Genomic DNA, 18,267 nt, shown 5'->3' with positions numbered 1-18,267 from the left:
TTCCCTAACTTTAGCAGTTACAGGTCTGAGTCAGTGTCTGAGGTAATGTCTTATGTGAACGTGACAGGCAATTGAGGGCAACAATCATTACAAGTATTAAGCATATCTGAAGTCTCGCTGAATTTTAATATTAGAAAAACACCGCACCGCTTCCATACCTCAGGCACAGACTTGGTTATGCGCTAGCCCTGTACCTCTAGCATGAACAACTTTCGTTTCGTATTCGACAAAATTCGATACTCAACCTTCGAATTAAACGATAACGTGACAATTTTGATTTTCAAAATAAGTTTCGTGAAACCATTTCTCATACTAAGTTCATTTTACGACACGTTCACAGGGGCGCTGTTGTAGTTTTCGTACTAACGCAAACGATTCGAACTCGAAAGTTTTTCGTGCTAGCCGTACTGTAGTTCTTCAAGTAGCCAAATGTCGTCCACTGATGGACAAAGGTCTCCCTCAAGGATTTGCACAACGACCGGACCGGTCATGCGCTGTCCGCAATTCCGCATCCAGGTATCCATACCTAGTGTGTAATACCTACTTCTTAATTATGTTTCCCTCTATCGTCAACAGGTCCACTTGGCGACAAATTCGCTCGCCTCTGGGAGGAAGAGGTCGCGAGAGCAAACGGCAAGAAGCGTACCCCCAGCCTCCTCCGAGTGATCCTCAGAGCGTACGCCGCACGATGTATGCTTTACGGAATGGTGCTGCTGTTCATGGAGTGTGGGATAAGGTAAGTTTAGTTGTAAAGTTAATTAAGTCTAGCCGCAGACTACCGTCTTTGCCGGCCGTTACTTAGGTCAGGCATGTTTGAAAGTGAAAATGCCCACATTGCTATCGGCAGATTTTTAATACAAATTAGAACAGGGCCTAACTATCGGCTGACGAATTCTGCGGGGTGTCTAACTCATCAAAACCCAAAGCGGTCGCATTAGACTGCGAAACAATTGAGATCTATTGTCTCGATTCGCGGGGCCAGGGCTACGAAACCTACGGTGCATTCATATTAAGTCATGGCGTTTAGGATGTCGTTAATTCGTTCAATTTCTTCGTAGAGACACTCTTATAATCACAATTCGACCGCAGGAAGTAAAGATTTCATGTCATTGACTCCTAAGGATAACTCCTCAGTTATTTTTTCCCCGTGTCTTTTCACGACTAAAATATGCTTTCATTAAAATTAAGTAACGTCTTTTCTTTTAATGTCGTCTACATAGAGCACAAATAATAATAATAATAAATACACTTTATTGCACACCAAACAAATAACATAACAGAAGAAAAGGAACACACAAGGTACAATTAGGCGGTCTTATCGCTATGAAGCGATCTCTTCCAGACAACCTATGGTGAGGACAGTTACTTGAAACAAATATGAAGGGGAAGGCGGTGTCGACACTAAAGAAATAAATTATAATAAAAGGCATACAATTTAAACCAAAACNGTAGTGATATGCAAGTACTTTTCCCGGAAACAAAAGTTGCGCAAACAAAACAAAAATAACAGCATTAAACATTTGGTGAGAGTGTATTATTTTTGTATAAATCTGAAATCGGCTATTATTGGCTATTTATGGCTAATAACTGCTTTTAATCCGTTACTAGCCAATTGCTATTAATCGGATTATTAGCACTTACCCATCTCTAACGATGGCGAGTGACCTTTACATTATACTGTCGTTATGTACGCGTAGACACAATTAAAGCTCACTCGCCTTCATGAGTCGCAAGAACTATACACTCTATTACCGTTTTTATAAGTTACCATTACCTAATACCTTCTTCTTCTTCTTTTTTGATGATGTTGGCAATACACGTCGAGGTCGACTTGATTTGTGCGATTTTCAAGTATTTATGTGATACAAGTTACAGAATGAGATCAAGTAATGATATAATGAAGGATGATAGATGATAACCCTTCCCACCCTTTGAGTCTCAGTAAAGTTGTGGTGCTTTACTGAGACCTCCTATGGACAACTTGAGAGAACCAGAAGAATCACGATGCACTGTTTTGCTTCACTTGCCCACACTCATGCACGTTTACGAACACTCAATGGTTAATAATCCACCATTTTTACACATTAATAGTCGCCCAAACACAAATTTGAGGAAATAAAACAAAACCGCTAACATGACGCTTCAGATTCCCGCCAAGAAGTCCTTACCTAATACCGTTTTACATTTTGAAAACTAGGCCGGGCGCATACCGCGCGCCGTCTCGCACCAGCGGGCCGCTCAAAGCGGGCAACGTGTGTCGCTACGTGCGGCCGGTGCTACGCGACGCGGCGCTACACCGTCGCAGCTCGGCCGCGCAGACGGACGTGTGCGCGCTGCCTAACCGCTGGAGCTCGGATGGATACCTGGCTCATAAGGTCAGTTGTAAAGAATTATAGTCCACAGTGTCAATATAATTAGTACCAGTGGGCATCTCAAAGCAATGTGTCGCTACGGACGGCGTGGCGCTACGCTAATGTAGCTCAGCTGCGCAGATAGACGTGTGCGCGCTGCCTAACCGCTGGAGCTCGGACGGATACTTGGCGCATAAGGTCAGTTCGTTCGTTCGTTTCAGCCAAATGACGTCCACTGCTGGACAAAGGCCTCCCCCTAGGTTTTCCATAATGAACGGTCCTGCGCTGCCCGCATCCAGGCTCTTCCCGCGACCTTTACCAGATCGTCGGTCCACCTAGTAGGAGGCCTGCCCACGCTACGTCTTCCAACCCGTGGTCGCCACTCGAGAACTTTCCTGCTCCAACGGCCATCGTCTCTACGAGCTATGTGCCCCGCCCACTGCCACTTGTGATTTTAATGATGAAGGTCAGTTACAAATAATTATAGTCCCACAGTGTCTATAGCATGACTTGTACTAGTGGGCCTCTCAAAGCAGGCAACGTGTGTCGCTACGTGCGGATGGATACCTGGCGCATAAGGTCAGTTGCTTCTTTTTCTTCTTTTATTTTGGCCACGACTTGGTTCTGAGGACCATGATTTCGCCAATGTAGGTCAGTTGCTAGGCGCTCTAGTCCCACAGTGTCAATATAATTAGTACCAGTGGGCCTCTCAAAGCAATATGTGTCGCTACGGACGGCGTGGCGTTACATTAATGTAGCTCGGCCGCGCAGACGGACGTGTGCGCGCTGCCTATCCGCTGGAGCTCAGATGGATACCTAATGCATAAGGTCAGTTACAAAGAATTATAGTCCCACAGTGTTTATAGTATAATTAGTACCAGTGGGCCTCTCAAAGCAACATAACATGTGTCGGTTCGGACGGCCAGAGTTACGAGACGTAGCACTACACTGACGTAACTCAGCTTCACAGATAGACGTGTGCGCGCTGCCCAACCGCTGGAGCTCGGACGGATAATATACCTGGCGCATAAGGTCAGTTGTAAAGAATTATAGTCCCACAGTGTCTATAGTATGACTTGTACCAGTGGGCCTCTCAATGCAACATAACATGTGTCGGTTCGGACGGCCAGAGTTACGAGACGTGGCGCTACACTGACGTAGCTCAGCTGCGCAGACGGACGTGTGCGCGCTGCCTAACCGCTGGAGCTCGGACGGATACCTGGCGCATAAGGTCAGTTACAAAGAATTATAGAACTCCTAATAGGCCAGTAGAATTAAACACAAAAATGAATTAAATCGGAAATAATTCCTACTAAAGATTTTAGTGCTCTAATGGCTTCATTAGTTGCCCATAAAGACTCTCCTAGGTTTTCGACTTCGACGGAGTTGTGCTTAATTGGTGGGGGCCCCCCAAAGGGGCGCTTTTTCGGTTTTCCGGTTATACCGCGTAAAGGACTTACCCTATCGAAAAGTGGTCTTCCTGACGGTTGAAGGGCATTTAATCCTGCATTAAATAAGACCAAATTCATATGTTTTGGACAAACCGTTCTCGTGCAAATGTTCGGCAAAGTAGAAAATATGTGTATAATTAATGACCCTCTCCACGTCCAATAGCTCGTCACCCGTAGGCTCCAAGCCTTGTAACCCCACCACTTAAGCACAACTCCGTCGAAGTCGAAAACCTAGGAGAGTAGTAATGGGCAACCAATGAAGCCATTAAAGCAATAAAATCTTTTGTAGGAATTATTTCCGATTTAAAATCTAATTCTACTGGCCTATAAGGTCCATAGCGCACTTATCAACCCGGAAAGGGATCAACACTTTCATCAAAGCCTTTCCCCGCGTTGTCAACTGCGTTGCCCCAGAATGGTCTGTGGCTGTCCCCCAGGATTTTGGGCTACCGATTAGAAGATGATAGTTGATAGTACTCATGACATGATACGCCAATGGGCAAGGCGTTTTATGGTGCGGATAAGGCTAAGAACTCACGGTGCGATTTTGACCCGCGCCTGCGGCAGTTGTGGAATTGCGGTTTTATTTCAAAACTCACGGGAGCGGTTATTTGCGCGGTTATTCTAAGAACTCACGGCGCGATTTTAGATTACGCCGCGTACTAAGTCACTGGTACAAAATGGTCGCCCGCCGATCGGGTGGTTTCCGTGCGGTTTTCGCTCGGGCGAAGTATCTGCATTCTACAGAAGCTGCGGGCCCGCGGGTGAAAATCGCGCCATGAGTTCTTAGCCTAAGTGTGCCGCCTCGACTTGATACGATTACGATCCGTTTCCAGGTTGATAACAACCCACCACCACCCATGGCCATACCAACCTTGCGGTTATACTGGCCGAATCGCGGGAGGTGTGCGCGGAATTGCGGCTGCCTAGGGCAGATTGCACTCCACCGCGCCACACTTCTTGACTCCCTACACACTAGCGGCGTAAGGGGGGGGCCGTCCGCCCCGGGTGCCAAGCCTCAGGGGGTGACATAAGTCGCGCAGATTAATACTGATTAGCGGATCTGCCATGACAAGTCTGCGGTCTATCTCATGATACGGGGGGTGCGACTGTCTTTCAATCTTCGAATCGGTAGGTAACCCCTACCTGGGGGGTAGGGGGTGCCATATGACTTATGACGGGGGGGGGGGATCGCCCCGGGTGCCAACCCATGCTACGCCGCCACTGTCCCTACAAGTTATTTTTCTACGTCCTTGTCCCTATAGTACAGTTCTCCCCCTTCTGGGGCCTGACGTTCACGGCACGGATGGCACCATCTGGTGCCGTAGCGGTCCTCCTCCTATGCCGTACGGCTGGCATAGGAGGAGGACCGCTAGCGCTGCAAATTCGCGCAGCCGGGCGAAGTTCGCCTCCGAAGAGACGAGATCGGAGTACCAGGTTGATAAGTGTGCTTCGTTGTTTACTCCCCAGATGTCAGTGGTACCGACGTGTATGCCGACATTGCCGCAGCGCGCGGCGCCGGCGCCCGGGCCGTGTGCCGCGCGGCGCCTCACGGTGCCCAATGCACGGCCCGCGCCCTCTAGAGACGATTCTAGAAGGATTCTGCTGAGTGATATCGGTGAGAACTGTTTTGTCACTTATACATGTTTGAGCTCTTTGCCCCCTCTTTGTCCCTCTAGCTCAGGGTTTCCCAATTTTTTTTTGCCAAGGAACCCTAATTGATTATACTTTTCCTAGCGGAACCCCCGTACTACTCCGCCCGCACGCCCTGCCCCTCCCTTGTGCGTAAACAAGTCGGTGCGAGCGAACAACATCGGTCACGAAACGTGGGATAATATTTTTTACGGAACCCTTGCGGCCTTTCCACGGAACCCCTGGGTTCCGCGGACCACCTTTCGGGAACCGCTGCTCTAGCTAGCGATGCGAGAGACATTGACTTTCTTCCTTCCTTGGTCTCTCTATCCAGGGCCGTCTTTAACCTACTAGGGGCCCTGGGCATTTAAAGATTTTAAGGATTAAGGCCCTTCTCATCTGGAAAAAGGTCTTATTAGCAGATGGGGGCCCCTTCAGTCGCGGACGTGCCCAAAGTGCCCAGTGGGAAAGAGGGGCCTGTCTCTATCTCATTCCCCCCTTCTATCTGATTTTCACTATCTAGAAAGAAAGAAAGAAAGAAAGATACATTTATTACAATGGACATCACACAAATACAGTCAATTACATAGACATGACAGTGGCACATAATAATAAAAGAAGAAAAAAATAAAAACAAGAGTAAACTGAGCAGTGCCACCCATTCACCAACAAGATGCCCACTGCAACGGGACCCCACTCAGCATATGCCGTGGCCCACGGTGACGAAGGCCACGGCGCTGGTTTTCAGTGTGCCTATCTTCTATCTACTATCTTCTACCCTCTATCTCATTGTCCTCTCTTTTTCCTGCTCTATCCTATTCTCTTCGTTTCCCTTTCGCTCTCTCCCTCCTTAACTGTCTTTTCCTCTGCTTTCTATGCCCATTATTTTCCCTCTCCCGTTCTCCCGCTTTCTTTCTCCACTTCTTCCCAAGACTAAAGCCTGGTCCGTGAGCACGTAGAATCCCGTCCAATGACCCCAAGCTGCCCATCCTTGTCGCTCGCACGTAACTATGTTGCTGTCGCGCTCGCACACTCACTGCGGGCGCGCGTCGCACAGTCGCGACAGCAATATAATTACGCGCGAGCGATAAGGATGGGTAGCTTGGGGTCATTGGACGGGATTCTACGTGCTCACGGACCAGGCTCGAAATGCTGGTAGAGCAAGCTATATTTAGAATGTATAAAGGTGCCCTGAAAAGGGTCTACATATTAATAAATTTCCCGCTTTCTCTCTTTTATTTTACCAATTTAAGGCCACAATTTATTCCCTATACAAATGACACCTGTATGATCCTTTTCCTGAAAATTAATAGCAATAATCCACTCCCCCAGGGTTCACGTCGATGGTTCCCGAGCTGTCCCGCTCGGCGGACCCCGTGTGGGCGCTGGGCAAACGAATGCAAGCCGAGTCGCCTGCTTCCACTTCTACTTCCAAGTGAGTATCATAGCTTTAGCAAGAGAATGGCTAGTTCATAATCCAGTTTATTTTTAACCCATCAAACCATTAGCGGCGACCGCTAAAGGTCACTTAAAAGACCGAGTAATAATTGATTTCTATTGTTCTCTATTCGCGGGGATTGAAGGATTAAATGACTTAAAAAAGAGGAGGAGGTTCTATGTTCCACTGTATGTATTTTTTTTTACTGTAAGACGTTCATTGCTGAAGAAAGGAGTCAAGGATGTCCTCCGTGGTTAAGGATTCCGGGTGAGGCTCGCTTTCATCTTCGGCCTGATCGTCACTTACCATCAGGCGAGATATAGGCCAAGAGCTTCCTCATTGTCAAAAAACCAACGATTGGTCCCACGCTGCCTTTTGCGCAGGCTGGCAGATCCGCTTTGGTTGCAACAAAGTGGATTTGCCAGCCACTGGGTATCACTCCACTGGGTAGGAGTCGAGTCTTCCAGTGCATGGTAGCGACTCGAGTTCAGAATATGCCCTACTAAAAATGTTTGATGTACCAAGAACGATTGTTAAAAACTAATGTGTTTCTTGCAAGGTTTCTGTCTCGCGGCTCGTCTTATCGCTCGCCTTGCCTGAGCATCGACCGCAGCAGCGACTGGATTCCGCAGTCCGTCTATGTGCCATCTTCCAGAAGTAAGTCACTTGTACTGACAGACAGTACTGGGAATAAGTGCTATGGTTTGACGTACGTCTAACATTAACACCATTTGAACAGGCATATTTTATTGACACCAAATGAAGGTTACAGTTTTACTGAATATCAAATATCAAATTCAAATCGTTTATTCAGTTCATTAGTACATAGGCCCTTTCCAGGGCACATATACCCGTCCCAAATATAGCTTGCCCTACCACCACTTTGGGACAACATATGGGCTTGTTGTTGTCACTATATGTATCAGTTGGGTCCACTTTATAGTGAGATCCTGTCACTCTCTAGTAGCTGACACAGTGGTGCCAACTGGTGATCCATTGATCTGCCCAGTAAGGTCCTGTCACTCATCAGTGCCGTTAACTACTGGCAATTCGGCAGTCAAACATTTGTTGGAATTTGAATATTTGGTATTCGGCTTGTGGCCGAATATACTATTTGTTGTAGGTCTAATTATATTGTAAAGTACTTGATCGTTTTATCTCAGGTTTAATCCCACTAAAACTAACTCGGTTCTTAAAGCATAATATCTAACAATGTATTGTTTTCCAGTGTACGGCGACTGCCGGGCATGGCGTAGTTCGCTGCCCGACGTGCGGCGCGCGGGCACAGAAGAACTATGCCACGAGGCGGACTTATACCTGCGTCGGTCTACAGACAACCTGCGGTACACTTCGCTCGACAGTGAGTGCCGGTTCTAATGATTATTTATTTAGCCTTGTAGACTTGAAGCGTATGATACGACGAAAGAGTGCAGTTTTACGGTTGCTAATTTTTCTGCAATGAGGGTTTTTGCGAATGAAAGATCCGCTAGATGGTGGGACGTGGATGTGGGGTCTGACTGCTGCGTGATTGGTGGATTTTGACATATCAGTCAATGTCATGTCTATAATATAACCAATCATGCAGCATTTGGACCTCGCGTCTACATATTGCCATCTTGCGGATTCATTCGCGAAAACCCTCATTAATTTTGAACCTCATGTTGAAGATCTAAACTACAAAAAATATGGAAGCTGGTATATCCACATACCCGCCATTTTTTTTCTAATATGGCGGATGGGAAGATTTGTCCCTTCTGGTGCATAAGGTCCATAGTGGCATTACGTCTACAGTATCATTTCGTCCATAGTGTCATCACGTCTAGATTTGTCATTTTGTGATTTGATTTGCTGGTGAATGTACCAGACCCGATCCACAGGCAGATGTAGATCTCATTGAACTTGTTGGTATCACTTTTTTTTGGTTATTATTTGCGAAACTATACGAAAAATTGGCTTGATTATAATTTTAATTCCTGTCTTATTCACAGTGAATACCGGTTGCGTTTGCGGTTGCTCCTGCGTTTGCGTCCGCAGCGGCGATATCGCAACCACTACCATCCCCGAAGCCGTGGACGTGGACAATGTGGGCTTGGGAAACGTGGGAATAAGCGTGGGCAACACAAGCGTGGGATTGGGCAGCGTGGGCGTGAGCGGGCGGCCGTATATCCCGCGCGAGCCGAAGCAGTTACGTTTAGGGCATATGGTTAAAGTCATCGCGCCGCATGGAAGGCTCGTTATTGGCCGTGTTCGGTGAGTTTCTTTGCTGTTTATGATTTATTTTTGGCGAATGGATAAATGATTAAGACTCACTCCATTTTTATGTCAAACTAGCTTTCCGCCCGCGGCTTCGCCCGCGTGGAATTTTGTCTGTCACAGATAAACAATATCGCGCGCGTATTTGCTCACCGTTTAGACCTACCCTGGACTACGACAAACATTTTAAAACCAAAATCAGCTCAATCGGCCCAGCCTTTCTAGAGTTTTAATCAGACTAACGAATATCAATTCATTTTTATTTATACAGGGTGTTAGGTAAATGGGTATATGAGCCGACACTAGCCCATGTTAACATGGGCATATAAATGGTATGGTAAAGTCAGAAAATTGATATCTTCATTTTAACTATTTTAATTTTCATACAAATCGGATTTTATAAAATTTATTTTGTATGAAAATTAAAAAAATTAAAATGATGATATCAAATTTCTGACATTTACATGGGCTAGTGTCGGCTCATATACCCATTTACCTAACACCCTGTATAGATATACCTTGAAGCATCAAACCCTTAATTAAAAGTGAATAGGCTTGGCGCTTAATTCAGTGCTTGAGGTATGGGAGCGGCACGAGAGGGGTGACATTGACGTGACAGAACATATAAATTAGAAGGAGATAAACAACACAAGTCTCATTGCGTTGGACGTTATAATAACACCCTCCAGTGAGTTAAGCCCTACGCATAATCTATATCAATAATGACGGCCCAAATACTCGCTTCCCGCCACGCTTTGGGCTTGATTTTTCGACCGAAGTCAACCTAGGCCCACCTACGCTTCCTAATTGAGTCTTATCAACTTAATGGGATTCTTTGTTTCCTTATGTCTTGTTACCTGCTTCTACTGACTTTTTAGTTTAAAGGTTTCTAAATAATTGTTTTTGTCTACTAACCATAAATAGATATAAGTACTTACTAACATTAAATGTAATTTCAAATTCGCAATGTGGATCTAATAAAATCAAGTGGCAGTGGGCGGGGCACATAGCTCGTAGAGACGATGGCCGTTGGGGCAGGAAAGTTCTCGAGTGGCGACCACGGGCTGGAAGACGTAGCGTGGGCAGGCCTCCTATTAGGTGGACCGACGATCTGGTAAAGGTCGCGGGAAGAGCCTGGATGCGGGCAGCGCAGGACCGTTCATTGTGGAAAACCTTGGGGGAGGCCTTTGTCCAGCAGTGGACGTCATTTGGCTGAAACGAACGAACGAATGTGGATCTATCTGTAAGCTCACTTGCATTTTAATCAAATAAATTAATAAATAAATAAAGAAACCGTTTCGTCCCCTTTCCAGCTACGTAGGCCTGGCGGGCGGGACCGCAGCATCCAGCGGCATGGTGGTAGGGGCGGAGTTCCCGTGCGCGCAGGCCCCGGGACTGGCCCGGAATGACGGGACACACCGCGGCCGCCGCTACTTCCTCGCGCCGCCCGGACACGGAGCCCTATTCGTGCCCTTCTCGAAAGTCGTCATGGCTTGGGCCAACTGAACGTCTTTTGTTTTACAGTAAGTTTCAATTCACGTTCTATTCTAATACCGGTCGCAGATATGTGTCAAGATGTTTGCAAAGACGTTTGTCAAGGTGTTTGCATAGATGTTTGCTAAGATAAACAAATTGGGGTAGCTGAACGAACAGAGGTACCATCGGCAACAGTGTTAACTATCCATTGCCTGTCATGTCGTCTCGTTCTATCACAAAGAATCACCATTTAATGAGAGCGAGAGCAAAAACGGAAATGGATATTTAACAGTGTGGCCGTGTGTACCTCGGTATCACCTTTTTGCTTTCGTTGATGTTCTATTCTAATATCGGTCATAGATAATGTGTCAAGATGTTTACAGAGATACACAAATTCGTGTAAGTTGAAAAAACGGTGGTACCCCAGTATCACCTTTTTGCTTCTGTTGATGTTCTATTCTAAGAACAGCGATGCGACTGTTTCAACTTAAATTAAACATAATATGTAGACAGTTTATTTCAAAATGTAAGTTCTCTACACTTACTTTATTTAAAAGTAAAAGTTATCTATACTTTTCAGTTAGAAACCAAAATGTAGATCGATTGCAAGATTATAGTGAATTTATCTTAGCGCTAGATGGCGCTTCCCAATGCAAAAGAAATGTTTTATTATTTACAGTACAGTAAAGGTAACTTTTAAAACACACACTTAGGCGGTAAGCCGTTATAAGGGAAAATGTATTACATAATAGCAATGTTAGAGCAATAAATGAAACTATGCCAAAGAATATGCTTAATACTTTCATTTTTGATCGATTTATATCATAAACGATTGCGATTGTAAAGAGTACGGTACCTAACTAATAAAATATGATTATTTACAATGTTTGAAAATATTTATCAGTATAATAATTGCCTATAGAAAATAATGTGTATATTGCATCTGAAAACATTATACGATGAAGTACACTATAATGTAAAGTAATAACTGCATAAGGCCTAAATTATTATAAACCATATTTACAAATAAATACACAATTTATACATAAGGAATTGAAGTAATGTGCCGATTGTACTCGAAGATATGCACTATATTTATTTTTAAAGTACCTAAACAAAAAATAATAATTTAAAACCCACATTTTCATCGCCAAATGAATCAGAATTTGAACGTGTGTTCACCCTTTGTTAAGGCTAGTTATACACTGTAATATAACGTGTATAAATATAAGCCTAGGTGGAGTTTTTGGTATTTCTCTTGCCCTTATATGCTACTTAAAATATAAAGGTAACAGGGAGTAGTATTGTCTTTTGTGTGAACTTAAGGCGTTCATGTTTCAAATAAAGATATATTTTTCATATAGCTGTGTGGTGTACGTCATTATAAGACCACACGAGACCTGTAGGCCTAAGATGCGCGCCGTGATAACTGTATGGGCAAAATCGATAAAATGCCGTGATAACCGCTTATCGCGGCGCGCATCTTAGACCTACTGGGGGCGTAGTGTGAGTTTAGGTTAAACGCATTCGTTGTCGACTGCGTAAAAAAGTGTCATTAAATGTATGACGGATCGTACAGCGCCCATAGCGGAAACTTTCAAGAACTAAAATCTTCATATGTTTTTAACGCGCTCGTTAGTGACCTGCCCCCCTAGACAAAACGCACTTTTTGATCGAATCGAAAATCGAATCCGTCAAAACTCCATACAAAAAAGGGGCTTTTCGACCACTTTTCGACTGGTTTGCGATTATAATTTGCACTTTGTCTAGACCCACTGCCCCCCTAGACAAAACGCACTTTTTGATCGAATCGAAAATCGAATCCGTCAAAACTCCATACAAAAAAGGGGCTTTTCGACCACTTTTCGACTGGTTTGCGATTATAATTTGCACTTTGTCTAGACCCACTGACGACGTTTGACGTAAACTCACACTAACACCCTTATTCACAAACATTACTATGAGGTCTCACAGTGCGCGTGGACGCACAGGGTCACATATGAACAGAATCACAGAGCTTTATTCAACGCTGTGCGTTCCATTTGCTGCTTCATTTAAGCAAGCATCGTTTGTGAATATGGGCGTAAGCCCTCAGGATATAGACCCAATATACTGAACTATCCTGACCGTGACATTGACAGAGGGGCGCGACCGTCAATACCGGATCGCTGGTTCTGATTTTTGCCATGTTGGAAACTATACAGGGTGGAAACGATAAGTGATCTCATTCGATTATTTCTAAACTATACAAGATATCGAAAAACTGGTTACTAATCTTGAAAATGCTTCACAAGCTCTATCCAACGGTACCAATATTAGGTTACAGAATTAACTGGATCTATCCGAAAACTTGATGTTTTCAGTCTCCATACTAAATGTATGCCAGCCAAACAATAATAGAAGTATTTTTTTTTATTAAATAATAAACATTTTAAATGAACTCGTAAATTGCATTTTTATTTAAAATTATTATTGGAAAACATTGGTTTCAGGCTTTACTTGCTATAATATTAATAAGACATGAATGCCATGACTGTGGCTGTACTAAATGTATGGAAGCTGGAAACATTGAATTATCGAATGGATCCAGTTTATTATGTAACCTATTATTGGTACCGTTGGATAGAGCTCGTGAAGCACTTTCAGGATCAGTAACCAGTTTTTGAATATCTTGTATAGTTTTTAATATTATGTGGTTTTACTAAATGTATGGAAGCTGGAAACATTGAATTTTCGGATAGATCCAGTTTATTCTGTAACTTATTATTGGTACCGTTTGATAGAGCTTGTGATGCACTTTCAGAATCAGTAATCAGTTTTTCGATATCTTGTATAGTTTAGAAATAATCGAGTGAGATCACTTAACGTTTCCACCCTGTATAGTTGAACGATGGTGGCGTCCCCTTGTTAATGGGTTTGGTGGGACAGTTCATTTTAGGTCATCTATATGCATTGACAATGTTTTATACAAATGTCAGACGGTTATCATGTGAATACACCCTAAATGTCTTCTATTAGAACGTGTGCTATTATTGGTACTATAACTTCATGGCTTAATATGGAACATTATTTCGGGTGTTTAGTAAATAATAACCAAAGTTTGTTATAGTAACGTAAGCTCAACTATAGTGGTCCTTAGGAATTGATGTGGATAAGTGATCTATGTACTTGTGTACTTATACATATATCTGCATATAAAGGTTTTTTACCAGCTTGATATAGCGTGTAATTGAAGTAATAACGTAAAGGCCTACACACCCCAACTGTATTAGGGTACATTGAAGCTACAATGTTTCTGATATTTATATAAAAGTAGAATAATTCTGAATAAGTCAGATTTTACGTTTATTCAATTACACGTATATTTGCTATACCAGGCTGATAAAAATCTTACAATTAAACCAATAATAGTAAATAATATTATTTAAAAGGTTTTACCCTACAGTAAATTTTTACTATGTATATCCAAATCTAATACCAAACTCATAATGTTAGTTTGTTGTATCCTATGTATGTATTTATTGCATAGTTGCAAATTGCTCATGCTTTTTTAAATATTGTGGTGCTCTAGTAATTTATAATTTTAAATTATTTTTAGATGAAAGTTTATATTTTAAACTATCTACATGATTTTGTATAAATGTTTTGCGTTCTTATTTAAAAGTAGCTCATTTATACTAGTTTTGATTGCCCTTTAAAGTATGATTACTTGTTATAATGACATATGAGGAAGGGGAAAATTATACTCAATTTTACAAAATTCTTGTCTCATTGCATAAGAATTAGAGATGAAACGGATATCCGGCAACTATCCGGTAGGCCGGATATCCGGCCTAAATTTACTATCCGGCCGGATACCGGATAGTAGCTCACTATCCGGCCGGATACCGGATATTAAAAAACTACGAAAATTTCCTATAATAAAATGAAACACATTAATCTTTGAGTTAAATATCAATAAAATTGCTTATAATAATGTCGGTTTTTATCTAAAGTCCAAATAGTAACAAAAAAGCCATATTTACTTACAAAAAACTAATTTCCTTTCTGGGCTATCCACTCTAATGACGAATACATAAATAAATAGTAAATATATTTTAATGTCGAAATATTGCCAAATAAAATAGGCGATCTTTTTTTTACTGATGGTCTGATGACATACAGGGTGACTTTGAAATCGTTGGCATCCTTTTAATATAAGACTACTCATGATACATAGTGCATTCCCCAAATATGAGACAAATCCAATGAGATTTTTTGTCATTATTTTAACTACTTAGTTCTAAGCACTTCTAGTTATAGTAATTCCATGTATGCGTGTTTGTCTTTTTGGTTGTCCTAATAAATAAAATAAACTATGTATTTGTATTAGTGTGCTCTTAAAAAGAGTTTAAAACTATTGTACAGTCAACAGCACATCATCCTATACATTTTGTTGCAAAATAACACTTAATACATTGAAATAAGATGCCACAGAATGAAGATTGATGTGCTGTCGTCTGTACAAGATTTCAAATATTGAAATTTTAATTAATTTGATATGACTCATATTTGGGGAATCATGAGTAGTCTTATTTTAAAAAGAATGCCAACGATTTCAAAGTTACCCTGTATAATGCAGTTCAGTCAGATTACGCAGCAAGTAAACTAATTGAATTTTCGCTATTCAATCACATACTCACGATGGCAACCGAAATCGCCCGAATTGATCTGCCCCTTAGACGAGTGGCAAAATCTGACATTCTATTCGAACAGATTCGATTTTCGAAAAGTGTGACTTGTCTAGTCTACTAGACCCACTGATCGCGTTTGAAGCACCTGTGCGGCGCTAAACTCGTTACGACATGCAACATGACAATGGGACAACTATCCGGCCGCCGGATATCCGGCTATCCGGCCTAGCAGCTCGCCGGATATCCGGTATCCGGTATCCGGCCAAACAACTATCCGTTTCATCTCTAATAAGAATATACAAAAGTTTTTAACAGAGAGTTAATGAATATATTTTAATAATACAACGTTTTTAAAACTCATGTTAGACAGCTAGAATTTTTAGAATGAATTCCGTTCCTCGTATGTCTCACAGTTTTTAGCATAAATCTGCTCTAAACTTGAATTATTTGGATTGTGTATGACCTGGTTAGATTAGTAGGTATGTGTATTGGTGTATAGTGTAACATATATTGGTAATTGGAGTTAATACGTAGTGTCTTAGATCTCTTCTATTTAAATTGTATGTGTATGAAAGATAACAGGAAAACGGCGTTTTGCTGCGTTAAGAGTCCCTTAGATTGATAACGTATTCGTTTTTTGTCAGACTTTTGAAATCGGTGCATGTAGACAATGTGAAGTTCGCTTTCGATTCGAAGATTTCGAAACCGGATCGAAGTTCAAAACTAGTTTCAATTTGAAGCATATATTGAGGATTTTGATTGGTAGAATTTAGATTTTTAGAAGGAGAACCTATGGCTGAAGTTAATTTTAAGTTTTGCTGTTACAACAGCTCATGTATTCAAATAAGAATACGTTTAAAATCTCAGACAATCGATTTGAAATTAACATGGATAAATTTTCACATTGTCTAGCTAGATGCACCTTAGACTTCACGGTTAATACAGCAGACGCCGTTATGTAACCAAAGCAAATGTATATCTATCTATGTATAATATATTATAAACATGTTTCTAGTACGTATTGTAACTATGGGATCGGAAGCAAAGATTTTGGTTGGGGCAATCTTCGATAAGTTTTAACTTAGGGCACATAGCTGAAGCCTACAATGAGATTGTGTGCAGTGTCTTATTAGAATACGTGTAGACCAGTCTTTAAGATAAGTAGGGAGTTATCTCTGAGTACATAAAGATATTTGTATATCTATGTATACTTAGAGTAGGCGCACACCGTTGATTTTTCGTCGGCCGATAGTTTAGTCGGGCTGTTGATCAGTATGGGCATGTATGGGAGTGCGCACACTACGCCGATTAGATTTGGCCGATTCTTCATACAATTTGAAATCGGGCACAACTATCGGCCGACGAAAAATCAACGGTTTGCGCCTACTCTTATGTCGTATAATCCGGGCTGTACTGTTTTTGTTTCAAGAAATTTCATCTACGGCCTATTTGAGTTTTCACGTAGGTAATAATAAAAATATACATTTTAAATTCGATATCGTATGTACTTTGAAGGTAACTTGGGTTGACATATCGTTATAACGTTAATGAACAGTCAGTGAAGTGATTAGGAGACGTATTTTAACGCATTCGAATTCAAATTCGCCTATTTTACACCAGTCGTATTAGATTCGTAGATTTTTTCCTTGTCGTATGCGAATTCGAATATTTAAAATATGTTTTTTGTGCGGTACAAGTTAAGATACTTTTGATAGCAGTCTACGGCACAAATGATCTCATTTTAATTTTTTTAAGCTTTACACTTAAGAAATCGCTTTACTGTGATTTTAAGCTTTTATTTTATACTTGAAGAGTGAGATTAATCAGTATTATTATTTTGTTAAACTTTATAGAAGTAATTAATTTTATACTTGGATATTTTAGTGCGTTTATACAGAAATACCTCTATTGGCCTATAAATACTTTTAATGTTTTTAAACAACTTATATTCGGAGAGTGCAATGATTTTAAACTAAAAATTAACAGTATGAAGTGAAGATTTAAAAATAGCAGACATTACTCCATGTCATTGGACGATTTTTTTTGTAATAATTTATTTATTATCATGCGTGAGTTTAACTTCAAATTACTGGCCTATGATGAAGATTGTGTGAAATAATTCGGCTTTGACAGTGGATGAATATAGTATGAATTAACACTTGATGAATGTGCTGACTATCCTGTTATAAGTAATGCACACGTTTGCTAATATTTAGAACAGTATTTTTACATATTTTACATTAAATAAAATATTTTGGTCAATTTGTATGGATTACAGATTATTTGTATTATGTTACAGATACACAACTATTAGATATTTTGGCCAGCAATGTTTAAAGCAAAGATATCACAATATGACTAAGGCCCAGAACAGACGGTGAAACGCAACTGCAACGAAACTGCAACTGCTAGTTACTTTTGAGTTGCATCTAAGTTTCTGCCATAGCGTCCGTTGAGAGACCACACATGACGCAACCAGTTTGAAACTTTCAGTTTCAGTTTCATTCATCAGAATCGTCAGAAAGTTGCAGTTTCGTTGCAGTTGCGTTTCACCGTCTGTTCTGGGCCTAACTGTTCTACATATTGGCATCGTGAATTTAAATAGGTGTTCATCAAATGTGCCAAAAATTGGCTAACTGTCGTTCAACTTCAGTTCAAAATATACTTAAGATTGTAAATGTTCGTCTCGTACTAAAATGTATTGATTCGTGTAAAAATAACTGTTGTTAAGAAACTAATGCTTCAACTGTTACTATTACGATTCTCAAAACTTCACTTCTAAATACATGAATTTATCCACAAACTTCTACATGTAACTGTGTGTAATACCTACTTGTGTAAAAACTAGTATAATGTGTAGAATTTAAATATATGTATAGGCTACTAGTATTGAAAACCATAGTACTTAACATTTACATTTCTGTCTAAAAAAACAACTGTGTGGTAGGTTTTGAATGAATAGGTTCCTGGTATAATACCTTACGTCATTCTCT

General features: G+C 41.4%; 1 protein-coding gene across 1 annotated transcript; it reads left to right on the top strand.

Annotated features, from left to right (window-relative positions):
* Positions 1-576: 576 nt before the first annotated feature.
* On the top strand, positions 577-11,729 carry LOC114366724 (uncharacterized; the record flags this gene model as incomplete). Its single annotated transcript, XM_028323680.1, has 10 exons — positions 577-736; positions 2,198-2,375; positions 2,493-2,549; positions 2,871-2,930; positions 5,273-5,420; positions 6,767-6,869; positions 7,432-7,529; positions 8,101-8,232; positions 8,861-9,122; positions 10,439-11,729. Coding segments are annotated over 10 exons (1,391 nt in total), but the record flags the coding sequence as incomplete, so codon positions are not given.
* Positions 11,730-18,267: the final 6,538 nt, after the last annotated feature.

The sequence above is a fragment of the Ostrinia furnacalis genome, unplaced genomic scaffold (genome assembly GCF_004193835.3).
Source record: "Ostrinia furnacalis isolate ACB-3 unplaced genomic scaffold, ASM419383v2 OfSCF0677, whole genome shotgun sequence".
Taxonomy (NCBI): Eukaryota; Metazoa; Arthropoda; class Insecta; order Lepidoptera; family Crambidae; genus Ostrinia; species Ostrinia furnacalis.
This window is presented reverse-complemented; position numbering and strand designations above follow the sequence as displayed.